Consider the following 18389-nt stretch of genomic DNA (forward strand, 5'->3'; position numbering starts at 1 on the left):
GAATCCTCCCGTGTCTTGTCGTTGTTGGAAAAGCATTTTCAAGAAACACCTAGTAATTCAAATTACTGAAACGAATCAAAGGACTGAACAAGAAATTGAGATATTTGATAGTGAAGAAGTCGCTGGCCGTATATATGTACAAATTGCATGTAACATCACAACTACATTCCGCCTGGCTTGGATGCACTGGATAGGAGGTATTGAACTCACCCAGCCCACTAACCATTCATCAACTCGCTCTATGTTGTAGAATGGAGTCAAAGACCATTAATGCGACATATTTGTTTTGCGGGAGAATGCTGGTGGAGATAGAGCCCCAGTACAGCTTCAATTTCATCAGCTCGAGGCCCGTGCTTGCACGAATACTTTAAGGGTAAAATGACATGGCGGGGTAGCACGGTAAGGCCCGCGTCCGCGCCGCTCCCCAAATCTATCTACACCTCCAAACCATGTCACAACCTGCTCCAACAAAAGCCGTCGTGCACAAACCTCCCCTAAGAAAAGATGTAGACAGACCATCTGTCATCCTCTACGGCGCCATTCAATCTGACCCAGCCAAAGACTGGCAAGGATATCTCACAGCTTCACTATCTGACCTTCCTGTCGCTATCCTAAACCCGCGTTGCGATGCCTGGGACAGCAGCTGGGTCGAAGATATCTCTTTCCCACCCTTCAAGGAGCAGGTCGAGTGGGAGATGGATCATGCGCGCATAGCGGACATTATCGTTTTCTACTTTGCAGGCGAACCCAAAGTGTTGCAGCCGATTACATTGCTGGAACTGGGACTCTATGCCGACACTGGAAAGGCAGTAGTTTATTGTCCGAAAGGGTTCTGGAAGAGAGGAAATGTGCAGATAGTTTGCCAGAGGTATAACATTGAAATGTGCGAGACACTGGAAGAGCTGGGGGAAAACGTTAGAGCAAGGCTGATGGCTAAACTCGAGTGCTAGGCAGCAAGTTCCTCGGAGACGCCATGTGCTACTCTGTTGAAATCTTTTGTGGTACTTAGCGGGAAAGAAACTTGTTTTTCCATACCTTTCACGAGGCTGAATCCTTTGCAACGTGCGATGTTTGATTGTTCAGCTGCCAAGAAAAGCCACAGCACTGCCCTGTGTAACTAGCAGGCATTGTAATCCAGTTCGGTAGTAGTCCCGCCATTCTCGTCCAGAGCTAACTTGTTCTTCACCACTGGCCGTAAGCTGAGCCTCGAACCCTAGGCTGTGCTGAAGGATGCGCTTTATGATAAGGTGGCGAGAGATCAATGATTTATGGTCTTGTTGATGCTGCGTACACGGTTCTTGATGTCTCTTCGAAACACCCATCATTGTTTTCCGTGAAGCTAACCCCTTGTTTCTCCGTATTACTACTGGCACACTTGACCGCCCAGCAAAGATGCCTGGCGGTCTTCGGCTTCTCAGTTTGGACGGAGGAGGCGTACGTGGTTTGGCATCACTTTACATGCTGAGAAAGATATTGTCCTTTGTTGGGAGTCCAAAACCATGCGACTACTTCGACATGATCTGCGGCACGAGTACAGGAGGCTTAATTGCCATCATGCTAGGACGGTTGGAAATGACAGTTGATCAGTGTATTGAAGCATATATTCGCCTAATGGACGTTGTTTTCGATCCAAAATACAAAAAAACACTACCTTTCAAAGTACGCAACGGCAAAGTCCAGCCGCGATACAAGACCGAAGAGTTGGAGCAGGCCATCAAGCAGGTTATCACCAATGCTGGGGGAACATCAGATGATCGCTTTCGAGGAGCAAAGAACTCAGTCTGCAAAACGTAAGAATAAACTGATCACCAATGCCTATGTAATTCGCTAACTTGATAGCAGCGTCGTGATTGCTCTCACAGCAGAAAGCGCAATACCAATACGCTTCACCGACTATGAAAAGGACGGCGAACATTCCAACTTTTATAACGAAGTCCGAATATGGGAAGTCGCGCGGGCAACTTCTGCAGCAACATCGTTCTTCGCACCGATGAAGATCAATCACGCTGGCGAACCGCGTTGCTTCGTCGACGCAGGTCTCGGCCACAACAACCCCATCGAAGAAATATATCTCGAGGCAAAAGAAAAACTCGGCAAGCCTGAAATCCCATTCGACGACCAAATCCGCATACTCGTTTCAATCGGCACAGGAAAACCAGCACTCCAAGACTTTGGCAAGAGCGTCACCGAAGTAGCAAAAAGCATTGTACGAATCGCCTCGGAAACCCAAAAAACAGCAAACAAATTCTATGAAATGCACCAAGAACTCGCAGATCGAGACGGCTACTTCCGCCTCAACCCCCCGGATCTCTCTGAAGTCCTCCTCGACGAAGCAAGCAAGAAAAACATCATCGCCTCGCGCTCCGAAGCCTACGGCAACGACCCTGAGACAAAGAACATCTTGCGCCGCTGGGTGGCCGCCGCAGGAAACGAGCAAAGTGTGTTGACCCTGGCTGTCGTTGATGATTTCTCTTGAAAAAAAAGAACCGTCTCAACATCCGCAGTAGTCCCTACGAGTTAGATAGCTCAAATTTGCTGACGCGAAATGCCATGATAGATATTCCCCCACCGCCTGCCGTGCCACTGCCACGTTCAAAATCTTCAGAGACAAAGCGGTTCTACTCGCTGTACAAAGGACCAAAGTATATAAATCCGGAGGCGCAGTCGTACTGGCAGCATCTCACCCTAAATTCATACTACGTGTATGAACTCATATTTCAAGATTGCAAACCCATTGATGGGAAAGTAACGCGTACGTAGCACATACCCCCCCCTTTCCTCCCACCCCGTCCCAAATTCTTCTATTTTTTTCTTTATTTCAAGCTAATTTATTGTCGTAGTGAAATCATTCCTTAATCAATTCGGACCCAATCCCTCTCCCTCCCCCAGCCACATCACAGAAACCTGGTCGCGCCTCCTGCGCGACAAGCGCAACATGCGCGAGTCTACGCACCACAAGCCGTTCGTCATGGCAGTGCTATATATGCTGCATATCGAGACAATTCTCGAGCTATCGAGGAAAGAAGTAGATGCGGATCAGCGCGAGAAACTGAAGCGGTTTGACAAGTGGGTGCCGTGTCAGTGCCGGCAACTCTGTTGCCGCCAGTGGAACTTCGTAAACGAGATCGGGTTATCAAAGGGTGGGGATGATGGGATTAAATGCGACTTTCCGGGGTTGATTAAGAAGAGGGAGCATTGGACGATCGCCTTTAAGACGGATCAGACGAAGAGGTTGAAGGCTACGAGGGATATGTGGTTGGCCAAGGTGTGACGGGTTGGGTGTAGTAGGAGATGTTTTGTAGACTTTCTTCAACATGATCTTTGCCTATCTTCTATGGATTCTTACATACTGCGAAGAGACAAGGAAGGGAAGTCGAAACTTACATGGTAGTTCATTACAAGGTCAAACGCTAGCGAAAATATCTAACGGAATCCTCACTTACGTCGGTCACTGCGTAGCAAGACAAATGGTGTTACGATATACCTTTTTATTTCGGTCTTTAGAGTTGCGCTGTTGTACTATCAATAGTTTTACTAGTTGGATAATTATCTCATTACTAAAACCCATTTACTTACAAGGGTCCATCCAGTAGGGAAAGAAGCTCTAGCAACTGTTAGCATAAATTAGCGTGCCTAGATGTCCCTAGAGCTGTAGCGCAGGGTAGCTGGCTTCTGGAAGCAGAATCGGCTAATAAATAGGTCAATAATGACGCAGCTTTAGCTCAGGTAGTTTGTTTAATATCATTGTAATTCAACTTCTACTATGGCTTTTCGTTTTGATGGATGAAAGTATGTAAAAGACTTGTACAAAAGAAAAACGCTACACATGCGCACACGTTAAAACAATCCACGCGGCCATTCAGTCGTCTAGTATTGTTCAACGTAACGATCAGGCCACTCTCTTGAACCCCGCCGTGAAAGCACTGGGATAGCACTTGAATAGCAACCGCATCGTCTCCTAGCAATCATTCCGGACCCCAGTCCAGTTCATCTTGTAGTCGCTTGCTTAGTCTACAGCACTGCGATCAACGTCTTATACCACATCCACAAAAGGGACAGATATCAGCTCGGAATAGTTGCATGCGGAGCACTCAGCGCGTTGGCTGTAGGTTGGGCATCGAAACAGGATACAAAGAATGTGATCACAGGCCTGGGTATATGGGTGGTCATGGCGTCGCTGCTGCTGAGCGCTGCCTTTCGTAAGTTGCTGCGAGATTATGGCGAGGAGGCGAGGATGAGTTCGTGATAGAGCGAAAGGAACTTCTCCTGTTCAATCGAGGGGCGGGGCCACCCATATATTGGTCATGTTGCGACTTCTGTATGGCCGCGTGTTCGTTGTAGTTTTTGAGGTGTTTTTTTAGATGAAGCAAATTGCGTTGATCCAAACATCGCCAGACTCTTGGCTGTGAGCTAAATTACTAGGGTACCTTCCTTAGTAGTCGCATCAGCAAATTCAGCACCTCAGTCATGTATCCAAACCCACTCTTTTAAAAAAAATACAAATGAGCTTGCAATATTCATTCCCAGTCTTCCTGTGCGAAAGCGCTTCACAACAACGGCTGGTCCTTTATCCCACTATCAACCTTGTACTCATGCTCCTTCCACTTGAAATTTGTACCGTAATGATTTCAGGGTGCTAGATGAAGCGGAAGCGGATTACAGCACATAATCTGTGTGTTACTGTCAAGGTGCTAGCAAATGGCTACAATATAAAGCAGCTAGTGTTGTCAAAGAGGGTGTCAGATTCACGATATCGATTTGGGGTGAACTAAGATGGAGTGAAAACATATGTGATTGACGTAGTACTTATAGTAAGTTCAATAATACTTTTTATAGAAAAATCTAATATAAGAAGCTATAGTATACTTCATTTTGTTAGAAGCTTACATAGGAACAGAACGAAAAGTACAAAGTGAATTCGTAGTAAGCTTTAGTATTCACAGATACGTTACAAATAATCTCAACATCTAGACAGAAAAGGTATCTCGCTATGTAGCATGTCCCGTTACGCAGTGATCGACCTTACTGCTCAGGCACCGTCGTCATCGGCCTTGGTGCCGCCCCGTTCGCGCCTCTTCCACCGTATCCACCATAAACACTTCCATTCACAGACGGATCCACGTCAGGACTCGCGCCAAGCGGCGTCCCATTCCTCCACGAATTTATCAAACCCGGATCAGTGGGCTGATAATTACTGGGCTGATAATTGGTGCGTTGATATTGCGCTTGGGGTATCCTGGCCGGATCAATGATATGTTTATTGCGGTTTCTTCTCTCGCGCCACCAATCCTTTGCCTTTTTGCGCCAACAACACACTCCAATTCCCACGCCCAAGAATATTACCACAGCGCCAACCACAGAGATTATAACGATCGACCTGGTGCTCAGTGCGGGTCCGTTTGAACCTGAACCGGTAGGCGCAGGGGAGTTGCGAGTAGACGTTGTTCCAGTCGGCGACGACAACCCCGGGATGGATGGGAAGCCGGCAAGGGGATCTGCACTTTCGGTTTGTTCGGCGGCGGGTTTGCCAGATGCAGTCTGCTTTGCGCCATTCGTTACTGTCGCAAGGACAAGAACGTCTTCCGATGTTGTCCCGCACGTCAACGAAACAAAAGTGATTTCATCGCTGAGAGTAGAACTACGCATATAGGTAACGCAGTAGGGCGCTGCTTCCGAACTGGTTGATGTCTTTAGCGATTGCAAAAGGATGTGCTAGAAAGGTAAAACTAACCATTGGAGTATCGATCCATAGATCCGTGAGCAGGTATCGTCGGGAAGATTGTTGCCCATGCAGTCTTTTTGACCAAACGGACGGCAAACACTCCAATCGTCTATGCATTCTACATTGTTGCAACATGCGAATGCGTATTGAGCTCTGAGGGTTGTGACGCAGTTGTATCCTGCTCCGCAAGTCACAGGCGATGCTGTCTCGGGCGTGAGTTGCTGGCTGCCAGACACAGGTATAACGGGGGACTGTAAATACCTGAGTCACCACGAATAAAACCGCATGTTCCGACTGCTCTTTTGAAAACGTCCTCGTGTGCAAGTGGGGCGGGGGTGATTGTGCTCGCTGGTGCTATTGTAGGTGATGTGGGTGGAATCTCTCTTGCAAGAGCCAGTCCTGCTAGGAGTAAAAACAAGACACCAAACTTCGGAAACATTGCGACTGGTGATGAGCGATGCGACACCTAGTTTCCAGGCATCGTATATGATTGTGAGGCGGGGGGCCGCAGCGCATACAGGTATTGTGTCTGCCTTTCGGCTACCCCTGTACTCGAGCTGAACGGGCGCCTCAGCCTTGCTGTATGCAGGCACATGGTTGTCCCACATTGGACCAGTCCGCCGCCACCAATAAAGCTATCTGTGTTCGTGACACTGTTGCATGATGGCGCAGAGGACAAACTGTATTCAGCCTGAGGGCTCCTGGCGAACCAGGCCCAGACAGCCGTTGGGTAAGAAACCGCAAGCCTTACTTTTTCCCAGTGTTGTCAACTGTCTTTTTTGTCATAGCCACGATATCCCCTGGTTTCAGGGAAGGCTTAGAAACGTTGGAGTACAAGTACCGAGGGTTAGTACGTGGTCCTGTAAAGCTTGCCAAGCACTTCTAGCAGGCTCATTAGCCTATTTCTGTCGAGTCTAATCCTTGCGCACAGACTAGATCCCTGCGCTGTTCCGTTCACAGTGAGAATTGACTGGTTTCGAAAACCTGCACTGTCATTTTTTGGAGGATTTGCGCGGATAACACTCGAGGTTTCGGGAGTGCTCCGCGGAGTACCACAGCCCGTGGTGACTACTTGACGCCAGGGCGCTAGTACAAGAAGCAACCATGACAATGTTTGCATAAGCAAAAGGGCCGAAGTTATATGAAGAGATAGGTGGGGTATGGATCTGATTGGCAAGGGGCTTCATGAGAGCTTGGAAGGGCTGATACGAACCCGTAATGTGTTGCAGCGCCCTGTCGAGTTGGTGCCAAGCTCTTTGACGTACGGTGGCCCTCTGTATTTAGTACAAGTAGAGCTTACTGTGTACTAATATACAACTGAATTGTGTATTGAGAGAGTAAGAATCTCCAGTTCGTATGAGTGGAATTAACCAACCAATGGATATATATAACAGTCTAGTGCTCGTACTCATTGAACCCCTCTTCCTTTACAGAAAGTCGCATCGGAGATTATAGAGTGTACGGCTCTTGTTTCCAAGATACTCTTCTCTCGTCTCTCATGCGATCGAATCTGATGACACTCTGTAATAAGACTTGCGCACCCAAAGCGCAGTCTTCCTCCTTGCAAAATTCCCGGGGGTTGTGACTCACGCCTTCCCTGCATGGTACGAAGATCATGCTCGTGGGACAACGCTTACTCGCATACACGCTATCGTGTCCAGCACCAGATGTCATTTCCATTGAGAGATGAGGCCCGACAATTTTGTTCGCGGATTGGCGCACAGAGGCGATGCAATCGGCGTGGAATTTCGTCGCTGGGCTGTCAAAGTCCTCCACGATTTCCACGGTGAGCGGTAGGCCAGATGTACAGCCATAATTCGAACCTTCCACATCTTCGCCTGCGGCAATCTTAGGAAAGTCGCGAAAGATCATCTCTTTCATCTTCCCGACCGTTTCGTCCTTTGGAGCACGGATATCCAGGCTAAAAGTGACTTCTCCCGGGACTGTGTTCGTAGAGCCGGGCTTCAGGTTCAATATGCCTGTCGATGCTAGTGCGTTGTTCGCAGTGGCCAGACGGTGGGAGTGCAGTATCATTTTGCTCGTCGTCAACAAAGCGTCTGCCCGTGACTTGAGATCGGTAGTTCCAGTGTGCGTATCTCGCCCCTTGACTTTGATCGTGAACCACTTGTACGCTTGAACTGAGGTGACCACACCAATCTTTTTGTTTGCCATCTCCAGCAGTGGACCCTGCTCGATATGTAGCTCAAAGTGCGCCGCCATAGGCGTGGCTTCATAACTAGCTGGTATGTCTCCCAGGTAACCGATACGTTCGAGTTCAGACTTCATGGTTGCCGTGCCTGGATGTACTTCACGAAGGCTGTGCGCAGTCTCTAGTGGTATGGATCCTGCCCACACTCCACTTGAAACCATAGACATTGGGAATCGAGCGCCTTCTTCATTCGTCCAATTCACTACGCCAACGGGATACTCCGTCTCAGTCCAGTTTTCTGCAAGCACTCTCAACATCTCAATGCCGGCAGTGACGCCGAGAATACCGTCATATCGTCCACCAGTTGGTTGAGTATCGAGATGGCTTCCGACAAACGTTGGTGGCTTATCATTCCTCAGTCCTGGCCGGACTGCGAATGTGTTGCCCATATTATCGATGGTGACTTCACAACCCAACTCTTTCGTCGTCTGGACAAACCAGTCACGTGCAGCCTTGTCAGTATCGGAGAGTGCGAGCCGACTCATTCCAGTTTCTGTCGGCTTGCTGCAACTGTCAGTTTGCTATGAGCCGCAGATGTTCCTGAATACTTACTCTCCCCACCGCTCGCCTATACCCCATTGACAGCTGTGGTGAATATCATCCATCAATCTTGCTTGGCTGACTTTGAGTTCCTTCATCATATCATCATTCATCTCCTTCGTTCTGATCTGCCATCTTGGCGAATTGGTAAAGCTCCTCGCATGTTCGTGCCCCACTCTCGCTATTACACTTGGTCGTGTGCTTAGAGCGGGGTAGCGTCTGCACGCATTACGAAGAGCAACAGGGGCTCTGTTAACCAGGGAAGCCATTGTGCAGTAAGAAAGAGGGAGAATGGAGAGTAAAGGAAGACATTGTGACGCGGCTCATGGAAGTCGGCGTGTAAAGGAACGAGATGGCATGATAGGCGCCCTGGGTGTGGGGAAGGGCGGGTCGGACAGCCGATAACAGTAGTCCGGTATCATGCCGCTTTATGGGATACTTGTTGCCCGTCGGCCCAATACAGAGCATCTAGTGGGGATAACGGTCATGCCTTGAGACAATTCAATAACCATTGGCACACATACTTGATATCTAGATGATTGGTCCTGTACATGACCAATGTGGCCTGGCAGAGCCGAAATCCACCAAAAAAGCAACCTAGAGCTAAACTTACAGCGAATCCAGTGAGCCATTGTTTATCGTGTATATAGTGATTATGAGCGGTAGCTAGAGCGGATGTCTGAAGTTATGAACTGAGAATGTTATAATATTGGGTATCTACAGAGAAAAAAAGAGCACAACTCCCAAACGCCATTGTATGCATTGAAAAGTCGAGTCGCGTCAAATGATGCAGCCAAACTGGAAAGAACTTAGACAGCCCTAGCTTTTCCTTTGCCCTCAATTACAGGCTTCGCATCCTCTTCAGAGACATCGTCGTCGTCTTCGCTATCGCTCATAAACTCATTATCCTCGTCGTCCCAACCAAACATGGTCCGTTGCTGAACAGGCTTTGATGCCGAAGCGACTGGCTGAACCTCTGCTTCCTCTTCCTCTTCTGAGCTCTCTCTCTGTGCCATGAGCATCTTCTCGATAGCCTCGCGGGTCTTGTTTTCGGCTTCCTCTTTGTTCTCTACCCACTGTCCATCTAAACGTGCTGTGCCCCTGCTGTGTTGCAGCTCTTCCTGCTTGCGCTCGGTGCTGGCGACAATGTCTTCCAACTTCTTCCGACGCTCCTCCTTTTCTCTCTGCTCCATCTCAGGCTTGATGGCTAGATATTCGGCAAGTGCCTTGGCTTCGGTGACTGTCCGCAGACGCCGTCCATCCAGATTGCGAGAGGATCCGTTCACGTCACCCTGCTTCTTCTTGCGCGACGACATGCGGCCACCTTGAGCGCGCAAGATGGATCCAAAACCACCCTTTCCACCACATAGAGGTACAGTCAGGCGTAGTGACAGAAATGTGTCGGCTGGCGAAGAGAGTAGTGATGAGACGGGGGCTTCGTCATGGCAGACTGAGCGGCGCGAGTTTGTGGTGAGGATGTAAGATGAGTTCTGGACCCATGGTGCGCGTTTGTAAAGCGTTTCATAGATGGAGCTGAGAGGCGCATTCTTCTCGGTAGCAAAGGCGATGTTTTGACCGCGGATGCTGTTGACGATGACCGTGATGGGCGACTCGGTGGCGACTTCCATGATGACGGTTTATCGTGGGTGTGGGGTTGCGAGTCGGAGTGGGGTGTATCCGTATTTTTCGTTCTTCCCAGTAGCCAGATGCAGGTCGAATGTTGTTATTGCTGTATGCTGGTGTTTGCGTGCGTGCGTGCGTGCGTGTGTATGTGGTGTGAAGGTTGGATTGGTATTCAAGCAGGCGGCGGTACCAAAGACCTAGACGCGCGACTTGGCACAGGTGGTCATAGCGCCTCGCTTAGATTAGTCGCGCACCCTTCCGTCGAAATGCCTACGTCCGGCGAACTTCTACTCATCGACCTCACCAACCAGTCCAAGCATCCCCGAGTCTTTTCGCAAACCGTCAAGATGCTCATCCCCAAGGCCGACCGCAAGGCGATCCACGAGTTAGTCCACCTCTACAACCGTCCTGGGAACTCGCGCAGTCGAGCTCTGAGTTTCGCATGAAATATTCCGACTTGCTTCCTGAGCTTCCCTTGGCCATTCAATATATTCAATTGAATCAGACGGCTAACAATTATTTCACAGGTACCTCTTCCGAGGTTAGTATCCCCGCGCATTCGAGCCATGGCTATGGCACAATTATACACTTTGGTGGCTTTGCTGCACACTACAAGGATAGGCTGACACACGGTCACCACAGAGGGCGTACTGGTCGCAAAGAAGGACTTCAACCTCCCCAAGCACGGAGAGATTGACACCAAGAACCTTTTCGTCATCGTGCGTATCAATTCTCTATGCTGAAATGTAATTGATTTGCTAACTCCAGACAGAAAGCTTGTCAGTAACATGCTACACCGCAACCCCGGGTTGGTTCCTAACAATCAGCAGGCCAGTCTTTGACCTCTCGCGGTTACCTCAAGACCCGCTTCTCATGGCAATACTACTACTACACCCTCACCCCCGAGGGTCTCGACTACCTCCGTGAATGGCTCCACCTCCCCGCCGAGATTGTTCCCCAGACCCACATCAAGCAGCAGCGCTCTGCTCCTCCCCGAGGCATGCTCGGCGGTGACGACCGTGAGCGCCGTGGCGGAGGCCGTGGTGGCCGTGGCGGTGACCGTGGCGAGTACCGCCGCCGTGACCAGGGCGAGAAGGCTGAGGGCGGTGCTCCCGGCGAGTTCAAGCCCGAGTTCCGTGGTGGATTCGGACGTGGCCGTGGTGCTGCTCCTGCTTCTTAAAGCAGTTGAGAGGGCTTTTCGGAGTAGGGCTAGATATCGTTTCATATTCATGTCGGGCTTTGCTGCATAACAAAATGGGTTCGGATACGGCGAAATGACCGGATGATACTACGAATGGATCGCTTGTCTGAGTTGCGATGTCGCAGTCTTAGATGACCGTGTTCTCAATGATACCCCATACGCTTCGGTGATTCTTCAATTGTTTTTTTTATTACAAGTTATTTCATGATCACTTTGGGGAAGAGTCCTTGCAATCGGTCTCTTCAATGTCCGCCTTTTCCTGGCTTCAGCAGCCCATCCCCACTCTTCATCCACATATTCTCTACCTGCTCCACACTCAAGCTACCCATCTCCTTTTCAACCAATTCCCTCAAGAACCTTAGTCTTTCCTTAATCCCTAAATCTTCGCCTTGCACATGCCCCTCCTTGTCTGCTACCTGCTTCCTCCCTACCACTGCCACATTCCTCGTACTAGGAATCCTCAAATACTCCTTCTCAACCTCGAACCCCGTCTTCTCCGCCAGATGGCATACCCACGAGCACAAACTTGCATATGCTGACGGCTGTTTATTCTTCTTCCTCGCCTTCTCAGTCGCCGGATCTGCAACAAGGTGTTTAGCATGCACCGGCGCACGGAACCGCGTGCCGCCTAGATCATGGCTGCAGCATGGTATAGCGATGAAAGGCGAGGAGTTCAAATATGCGAGGAGGGGGGTCCAGGGTGTGAGTTCGTCGGCGTGGTTGCTGATTATGAAAGATTGTGGAGGGAATATGCCGCTGTGATGGGGTGTCGTTGTTGTAGACGAAGGGGTTTCGGGGGTGATGGGTGAAAGAGAAGGGGAGGGCTGAATGATAGCTGGTACGAGTAACATCTCCTTTAGTTTCTCAGCGTGCGATGTAGGGAATGTATCCCAGGATTTTCTGCGGCGCGCATCGAAACCCCAGCCGGACCAGCCTTGGGTGGTTAAAATGGAGACAAGGAGGCCGTTGCCGCAGCCGATGTCTACGAAGCCGGGGAAGTTTGATTGTGCAATTTTTTTTCTTTGGGATTTGGATTCGTCGCCGTCGAGTGCTTGGGGGTTGGCTTCGCCGCCGTACATGTCTACCCAGAGTTCTTCGAGAAAGGCGGCGATGCCTAGGTCTTCAAAGACGTGTTTCTCGGGTGGTGTTTGCTCGATCCATGCGGTGATGAGATCTTTTGCGTATTTGCCCTTGAGATATGCATACGTATCCTGGAACCTTTTTTGGCCGATTATCAGATCATGATGCACGCGTTTCTTGTAGCCTGCCTGTCGCCCGCGTGCATGCTTGTGTATTATCTCTGCGAGTTTGAGTGCTGTGCGTTCGAGCCGATTGTCCAGTGGCACCTGGGAGAAAAGATTGTAGTAGACGGATAGCAAGCCCGGCGAATCCAGGCCAGATACTGTATCAAGCCCAGTAGGAAAATACGTATACAGGATTGCTAAAGCGCGGACTTTGGGGTGGTAGTATGGAATCGCTTCGGCACCACTTTCGGTGTCGTCTACGTGCGGGATGTAGATGACCACGTATCTTTCTGCCTTGAATGTCTCTTCTCTTTCTTCATCAGCAGCAGCAACAGTGATTTCCTCCTCTGAAACAAACAAATGACAAGTCTGCATAAGTGCATCGTCTAACTTGGGATTCCGTGGCACCAGTTTCCGCACAACTGTGTAGTCAAGCGTGTATCCTGGCAGTCCGCCTTGAACCAACCGTGGTCGGCATTCTGGGCGCAGGTGCTTGATGATACTAGCGAGATCCTCGGGCGTTTTGGCTTGCGGGTCGAATGTTGCGTCTGTAAAGCTGGTGTACGAGAGCTCTGCACGCGAAAGATGCGAGGCGGTGAGGTTGGGGTTTTCGAGTAGATTATGGCACACGGATAGGAAGTGGTCGGGTGCGAAGTTGGCGGGTGCGCATTGTATGGGGGTCCAGAGATCGGGAGTGAGTCCAGAGGGGATCTTGGGCCACGAGGTGGTGTTGTAGGGTGTGAATTTGTCGCCTGGGATCTCTGGTGGAGATGCACATGGCACTGTCGCTGTTGATTGGGTTATTGGCGGGGTCTCTTGTCCTTGGTTCTCTTGCGTTGCGCTCTTGTGATCTGGGACTTTGGACTTTTCCTGCGCCATGACTCCTTGCGGTACTATCTCTTTCTGGTTTGCAGTGACGTTTTTTCTTCTGCCTATAACGTATATGACTTGTGGATAAACTGTCAAGATATTGTTTTCGAACTATCTGTTTAAAGAGAGAAAGTTTGCTAATACAAACATGGGAGTGAATCAAACCATTGTTGCGCAAGATTGTTGTTGTAAAGATGGTGTTTGTGAGTAAGCGTCGAAGCGATCAAATTGGACATTAGCCCCTCCACTGTTTTTCTGGCATGGATGCAGCCAAACCATGTCCAACATAACACAACTCCAAAGTCAGCATTGTAAGATGTTTCTAACAAACATATTTTAGCAACCTTTGTCCTAGTCGTTGTCTCGAGTGGTGCTCCTAGAAATCTCAACGATGCTGTATGCCCCATGTATTTTGTCCTCTTGACTTGCATTTCTGCAAAGAAAAACCGCAGAAAGCTTGACAGAACCGAACATAATCTATCATGTCTCTCTATACATGCCCATGCACAGCATACCGTCTAATGCTAACCTATACTCGTCAAATGGACGCAGACACCAAGATGCGCCCTATCAAAGTCCCATCACGCGTTGCTTTTTTAAACTTTTCACCTGCCATAGTAATGCGCCATCTCGAGCCCGGCCCTCTTGAACCCACACTTTACATAGAACCCCTCATTCGCCTCTGAGCAATCTAGAATAGTCTTGTAGCACCCAACCTTCTCTGCGACGAAATCCAGCGCCTGGATGATTCTCAGTCCGAGCTTCTTGCCCTGCTGGTCCTTTGCAACCGCAATGTCCTCAATGTGCCCGACGAGACCGAGTTGGTGGATAAATTTGCGCTCGACAATAAGGGCGCCGGTACCGACAATGGCGTTGGACGAGTCGGTGATGCAGAGGAGGAAGTATTCGTCGTTGCGGGCAGACATCCAGTCATAGCGCTTGTTCCATTGCTGGATTATATGTTAGTCATGTTCAGTAGAATGGGGAATCTCATTTCCTTTCTTTTCTGCGTGATGTAAAATATGAGTGGTACTTACTTCTTCAGTTATGTCGCCAACAGTAGTGAGTACACGTAGTACATCTAGGAACCCATTTGCGTAGTCCTTTCGCTCGAGGGGTCGGCAGTTGTAGCCTTCTGGTAGTGCCTTGAGCACTTCGGGGGATATCAGATCGGTGCTAAAGAGCGGGCCTTCTCCTGCTGCAGACATTGTGGTGGTTGTATATGTCGGTGTGAATTGGTGGTGATTTCGAGGATTGTTTCTATGCGTTGCCTCAGGGATTGCAAAGATTTATGTATAGCAAATCGCGATTGAAGTGTTAATAAGATTCTACAAGCTCAGATGAGTACAGGGTCTTTTCCGTAGCGAAGATGGGAGAGCAGGGCGAGGAAATGACGGACGTGGTTGGCTTATCGATAGGATTGGCGGTGAGGCTTGGCATTGCCCTGAACAAGACGAATGACGACGGATCATTTCTATCCTCGGACACAACACTAAAACCAGCCACAAAAGAAATTCTATATTTAGAGGAATTCAACCCCGATACGAGTCTTTGCCTTCATGATACGAAACATGATCCGTATTCAAGATATCGCGTTAGATTGTTCCTACATTCTCGCATCCCCGACTTCACTTCTAGCCATATCATAACTCGCGGGGCATCTATGCCCGCAACGACGCCCTCATCATCATCTCGCAATCCAAGTCATCATGTTCCAGCACCACTCCCACAATCCTCGCCAGCGCCTCCATAAGCCGCATGTTCTGTCTCTGTAGCAGCATAACCCGTTCCTCCAGTCTTTCCGTTCTACGCATTGAATCCTCCTCCTCGAATCCCTCATCGTCATACGCATGCATTATAGCATCGTGAAACGCATCCGTAGTATATGCGGGCACTTCAGCAAAACTGCCACGGTATTTCCCTTTGATATTCCCGCTGTAATAGCTATCAGGCGCTAGTCTATGTTTTTCGTGCTGTGAATCTCGCAGTTTACGGGGTCGCGCTTGTTCTTGATAAGTCATGTGCGGCTCAGAGAAGGAGCGCATTGCTGCTTCGGATGATCCATACAGGATATGGTGTACAGCAGAGTTCTCAGGCGGACACAGCGTATCTTCCTCGAAGCCGTTGGACGAGACATGGCGTGTGTGCTGTTGACCCTGGATTGGTAGCGCTGGAACGGGTTCGACTGTCATATCGCATTCATTTTCCGTCATTGGTATCACTATCCGCAGATGCCTCACGCCCCCCGACGTTTTCATCTCGCGCACCCAAGCGGGGTTAATAGGTGTCTGTTCGGCTAGTCTCTGAGGAGAAGGACCTCGATGTGCTGGCGCCTGTTTTTTCCGCTCCTTCGCTCTAAAGAATTTCATACTCCTTTTTCGTTGGCGGAGTTTAGGGTGCTTAGACTCCGTAGGCGATGGCCCGGTATGTTTGAGGTAATAGCTGAGATCGTTCAAGCCAAGATTGGCATTCGCGGTGAGTGCCTCATGGCTAAGGATCGGTGGCGCCAGTCGGCCTACAGGAGGATGGTCTTTCTGGCCTGATTTTCCTACATCAAGGTACTTCGGGCCCCGTGCTTTATTTACATCATTCCAAATGTGCACGTTCCTAGATAGCGCATCTTGTCCTTGGTCTAGACTGCCGTTTTCACCAACTACTGGCAAAGAAGAAGCAATATGGAACGGGAAGCCTGAAGGTGTGACGCTCTTTGGACCTCGACAGAGCAGTGCTGGTAATGCCTCGCGCATATCCGACTCTTCAGCAGCATATCTCGCGTATTGTTTCTTGACCGGTGCAGAAATTGATCGCTTAGGCAATTCAGGAACAAGCATCTCTCGCGAATCAGACGAGTATGCATGGAATGTCTCCGAGGTTGAAAACGGTTCGCCCACCTGGCTATCCAAATACTCCTGCGTCACCCCAAAAACAGCCACATTCCCAACATGTTTAGTCTCTCTCTGTGGCACTTCACCAAGGACTTCACGGCTAGCCTTCCGTCTGTTTTTGGTGCTCAGAGACTCCAGTGATGCATGTCGTGAAGTACTCCTCGAATCCGGCGCAGTAACTTTGAACGATACTCTGCGACCTGAGTACTTTCTATCCGGAGAATGGTTGGTTTGCGGCTTCGTACTCCAACCACCGACTTCATATCGTGTATACCCAGAAGGCAAGGCTACGCATGGCTCGTACTTTAGAGCTCTAGCCACGGGAAGAGAACTCGAACGTTGAATCGGCTTTACTGATAATAGATGACCCTCTCTTGACGACGGAGACGCTATCTCTTTCGAATCAAGCTCCACCGGAGTCGCAGGAAGAATAGAAATCTTGTAGTCTCCCTGGCACGACTCTGCTGAAGAACTGTACCCGCATGAACTTGCAAATATAGTACTCTCATTAACCGACACGGCGCAACCAAACATCCTATGACAGGAGTATTTTTCACGGGAATGCCCTAGCGATCCATATGCATCCATTGTCCTGGGCGTTTTCATTTCGTAACTCCTTGGAGTGTGGTTGAGAAAAGTCCCTTTCCCCCTCTTCTGGGTCTTAACATCATATTTGGAAACTATTGGCGGTGAGAGGTCGAAAGCAGCCGGTTGCGTGTCTGCAGTGGTCGGTGGGGTATTTTCGTCGTACATCGAGAATGTTGATGTGCTCTCGAACGAGTCTGACGTCGTACTTGTGCGGTTACGGATGTCGTAGAATGTCCCGGCGTATTGAAGAGCACTCCACCCTGTGTTACCGAACATGGGGAACGAATTCAGGATTCTCTCTGTAGATACGGAAGACATTGGCGGAGGCAGTTGTTTTGGCCGGAAAACTCCGAAGTGAACGGCGATGACTGCTCGACTCCGTCTCGTACTGGTATCAGAACAGACGCAGGGAAATGCTTGCTCGGTAAGTGAGACTGGTGAGAATCTGGTAGCCCAACAGACGCAGTGTTTTTGTGTCTCAGGATCTGACTGAACAAGTAGTATCGGTGGCGTGCGATTGTTTCACAGAATCTCACTCTCTGGCAACCGACACCTCCTTTGGACCTGTACTTCCTGCAAGTAATCCGCGGTTTCTAAACCAAACGCGAAATAACCCATGCAATGCACTCTTTCCGTATACGCGTGTAAACAAACCACTTCTCAAGTTCGTAATCGTACAAAAAAGGCAGGGAGCTCAATCGTCGCACAGCAGTGTATCAAAGGCAAAACGGACAAGCAAACAGAGTTTAAACAACGCAGCTGTCGGATAGACACAGATATATCTTTTTTCCACGTCTGAAACTGAAACAGTGGAAATGAGGAAATGAAGCTAAAAAAGAAAAAAAGGCGACACAGAGCACGAAGCCGAAAAAAAGGAAAAAGGAAAATCAACTACCGCTACCTATCCAAATTCAAACTATCCATCATCATTATAATGAATCCTATGCAAACTTCAATCTCTCACCGCAACAATCCCCTCTCTCACCCGACAAACAAGAAAATAAACCCCACATCTCCGATCCCTCAAGACCACCAACGCATCACCCTAGCCTCCCCTCCGATGCACTGATCCCCCATCGCGCACAGAGTCCCACGAATCCACGGTACACGTTCTATCCACGAAATCGGAAAGCGCAACAGAAAATCGTAAGCCATAGTTTGCTCGTACCCGGTCCCCATCCTTGGTAACTAACGACGTATGTCTTTTTTGCTTGTTCCGGCAGCAAGGGCAAGGAATAAACGTTAGCCCCGGTATCTGATGCTTGTCAGATGCGCGAAAAAAAGGATTGAAGTGGGTAATGCCGGGGTGGCAGAAGAAAGAAAGTTGTTCGAATGGGAATATGTAGGTAGGGGGGGGGAGTCGCGTGACGGAGATGGAGAGGCATGGATAGATACATACTGCACGATGTTTATTGTCGATGGTGAAGATGGCGGGTGACGTGTGTGCTGAACAACGCATGAACCAGGCAAAGTATCCAGTAAGACAAGGGACCAAAAAAATCGGCGA

At 49.4% G+C, this 18389-nt stretch overlaps 9 protein-coding genes across 9 annotated transcripts; 3 read left to right on the forward strand and 6 right to left on the reverse strand.

Moving 5' to 3' along the window:
- The first annotated feature begins 408 nt into the window (after positions 1–408).
- Positions 409–1038, forward strand: COCSADRAFT_31856 (uncharacterized protein). The gene has a single exon (XM_007695939.1). The coding sequence runs from the start codon at positions 450–452 to the stop codon at positions 948–950; it is 501 nt and encodes a 166-aa protein (XP_007694129.1). The 5' UTR covers positions 409–449; the 3' UTR covers positions 951–1038.
- A 238-nt stretch (positions 1039–1276) lies between these two features.
- On the forward strand, positions 1277–3460 carry COCSADRAFT_31857 (uncharacterized protein). The gene is made up of 4 exons (XM_007695940.1): positions 1277–1790; positions 1843–2438; positions 2558–2752; positions 2841–3460. Exons 1-4 carry the CDS (start codon positions 1393–1395, stop codon positions 3269–3271), a joined length of 1620 nt encoding a protein of 539 aa, XP_007694130.1. The 5' UTR covers positions 1277–1392; the 3' UTR covers positions 3272–3460.
- Positions 3461–4917: 1457 nt separating this feature from the next.
- COCSADRAFT_31858 (uncharacterized protein) lies at positions 4918–6261 on the reverse strand. Its single transcript, XM_007695941.1, has 3 exons — positions 5984–6261; positions 5732–5924; positions 4918–5677 (listed from the first exon to the last, which is right to left on the reverse strand). Exons 1-3 carry the CDS (start codon positions 6159–6161, stop codon positions 5023–5025), a joined length of 1026 nt encoding a protein of 341 aa, XP_007694131.1. The 5' UTR covers positions 6162–6261; the 3' UTR covers positions 4918–5022.
- A 223-nt stretch (positions 6262–6484) lies between these two features.
- COCSADRAFT_206167 (uncharacterized protein) lies at positions 6485–7006 on the reverse strand. The gene has a single exon (XM_007696333.1). It carries the CDS (start codon positions 6840–6842, stop codon positions 6570–6572), a length of 273 nt encoding a protein of 90 aa, XP_007694523.1. The 5' UTR covers positions 6843–7006; the 3' UTR covers positions 6485–6569.
- A 165-nt stretch (positions 7007–7171) lies between these two features.
- On the reverse strand, positions 7172–8740 carry COCSADRAFT_75907 (uncharacterized protein; the record flags this gene model as incomplete). Its single annotated transcript, XM_007696334.1, has 2 exons — positions 7172–8435; positions 8484–8740. The coding sequence occupies 2 exons, from the start codon at positions 8738–8740 to the stop codon at positions 7172–7174; spliced, it is 1521 nt and encodes a 506-aa protein (XP_007694524.1).
- Positions 8741–9117: 377 nt separating this feature from the next.
- Positions 9118–10247, reverse strand: COCSADRAFT_31860 (uncharacterized protein). The gene has a single exon (XM_007695942.1). The coding sequence runs from the start codon at positions 10097–10099 to the stop codon at positions 9281–9283; it is 819 nt and encodes a 272-aa protein (XP_007694132.1). The 5' UTR covers positions 10100–10247; the 3' UTR covers positions 9118–9280.
- Positions 10248–10408: 161 nt separating this feature from the next.
- COCSADRAFT_31861 (uncharacterized protein) lies at positions 10409–11359 on the forward strand. The gene is made up of 5 exons (XM_007695943.1): positions 10409–10479; positions 10622–10635; positions 10737–10813; positions 10867–10873; positions 10925–11359. The coding sequence occupies exons 1-5, from the start codon at positions 10442–10444 to the stop codon at positions 11272–11274; spliced, it is 486 nt and encodes a 161-aa protein (XP_007694133.1). The 5' UTR covers positions 10409–10441; the 3' UTR covers positions 11275–11359.
- Positions 11360–11537: 178 nt separating this feature from the next.
- COCSADRAFT_130460 (uncharacterized protein) lies at positions 11538–14821 on the reverse strand (the record flags this gene model as incomplete). Its single annotated transcript, XM_007696335.1, has 3 exons — positions 14447–14821; positions 14019–14359; positions 11538–13464 (listed from the first exon to the last, which is right to left on the reverse strand). The coding sequence occupies exons 1-3, from the start codon at positions 14615–14617 to the stop codon at positions 11538–11540; spliced, it is 2439 nt and encodes an 812-aa protein (XP_007694525.1). The 5' UTR covers positions 14618–14821.
- A 125-nt stretch (positions 14822–14946) lies between these two features.
- COCSADRAFT_186093 (uncharacterized protein) lies at positions 14947–17222 on the reverse strand. Its single transcript, XM_007696336.1, has one exon. It carries the CDS (start codon positions 17198–17200, stop codon positions 15071–15073), a length of 2130 nt encoding a protein of 709 aa, XP_007694526.1. The 5' UTR covers positions 17201–17222; the 3' UTR covers positions 14947–15070.
- Between the last annotated feature and the right edge of the window lie 1167 nt (positions 17223–18389).

The sequence above is a fragment of the Bipolaris sorokiniana genome (genome assembly GCF_000338995.1).
Source record: "Bipolaris sorokiniana ND90Pr unplaced genomic scaffold COCSAscaffold_1, whole genome shotgun sequence".
NCBI classification, from domain to species: Eukaryota; Fungi; Ascomycota; class Dothideomycetes; order Pleosporales; family Pleosporaceae; genus Bipolaris; species Bipolaris sorokiniana.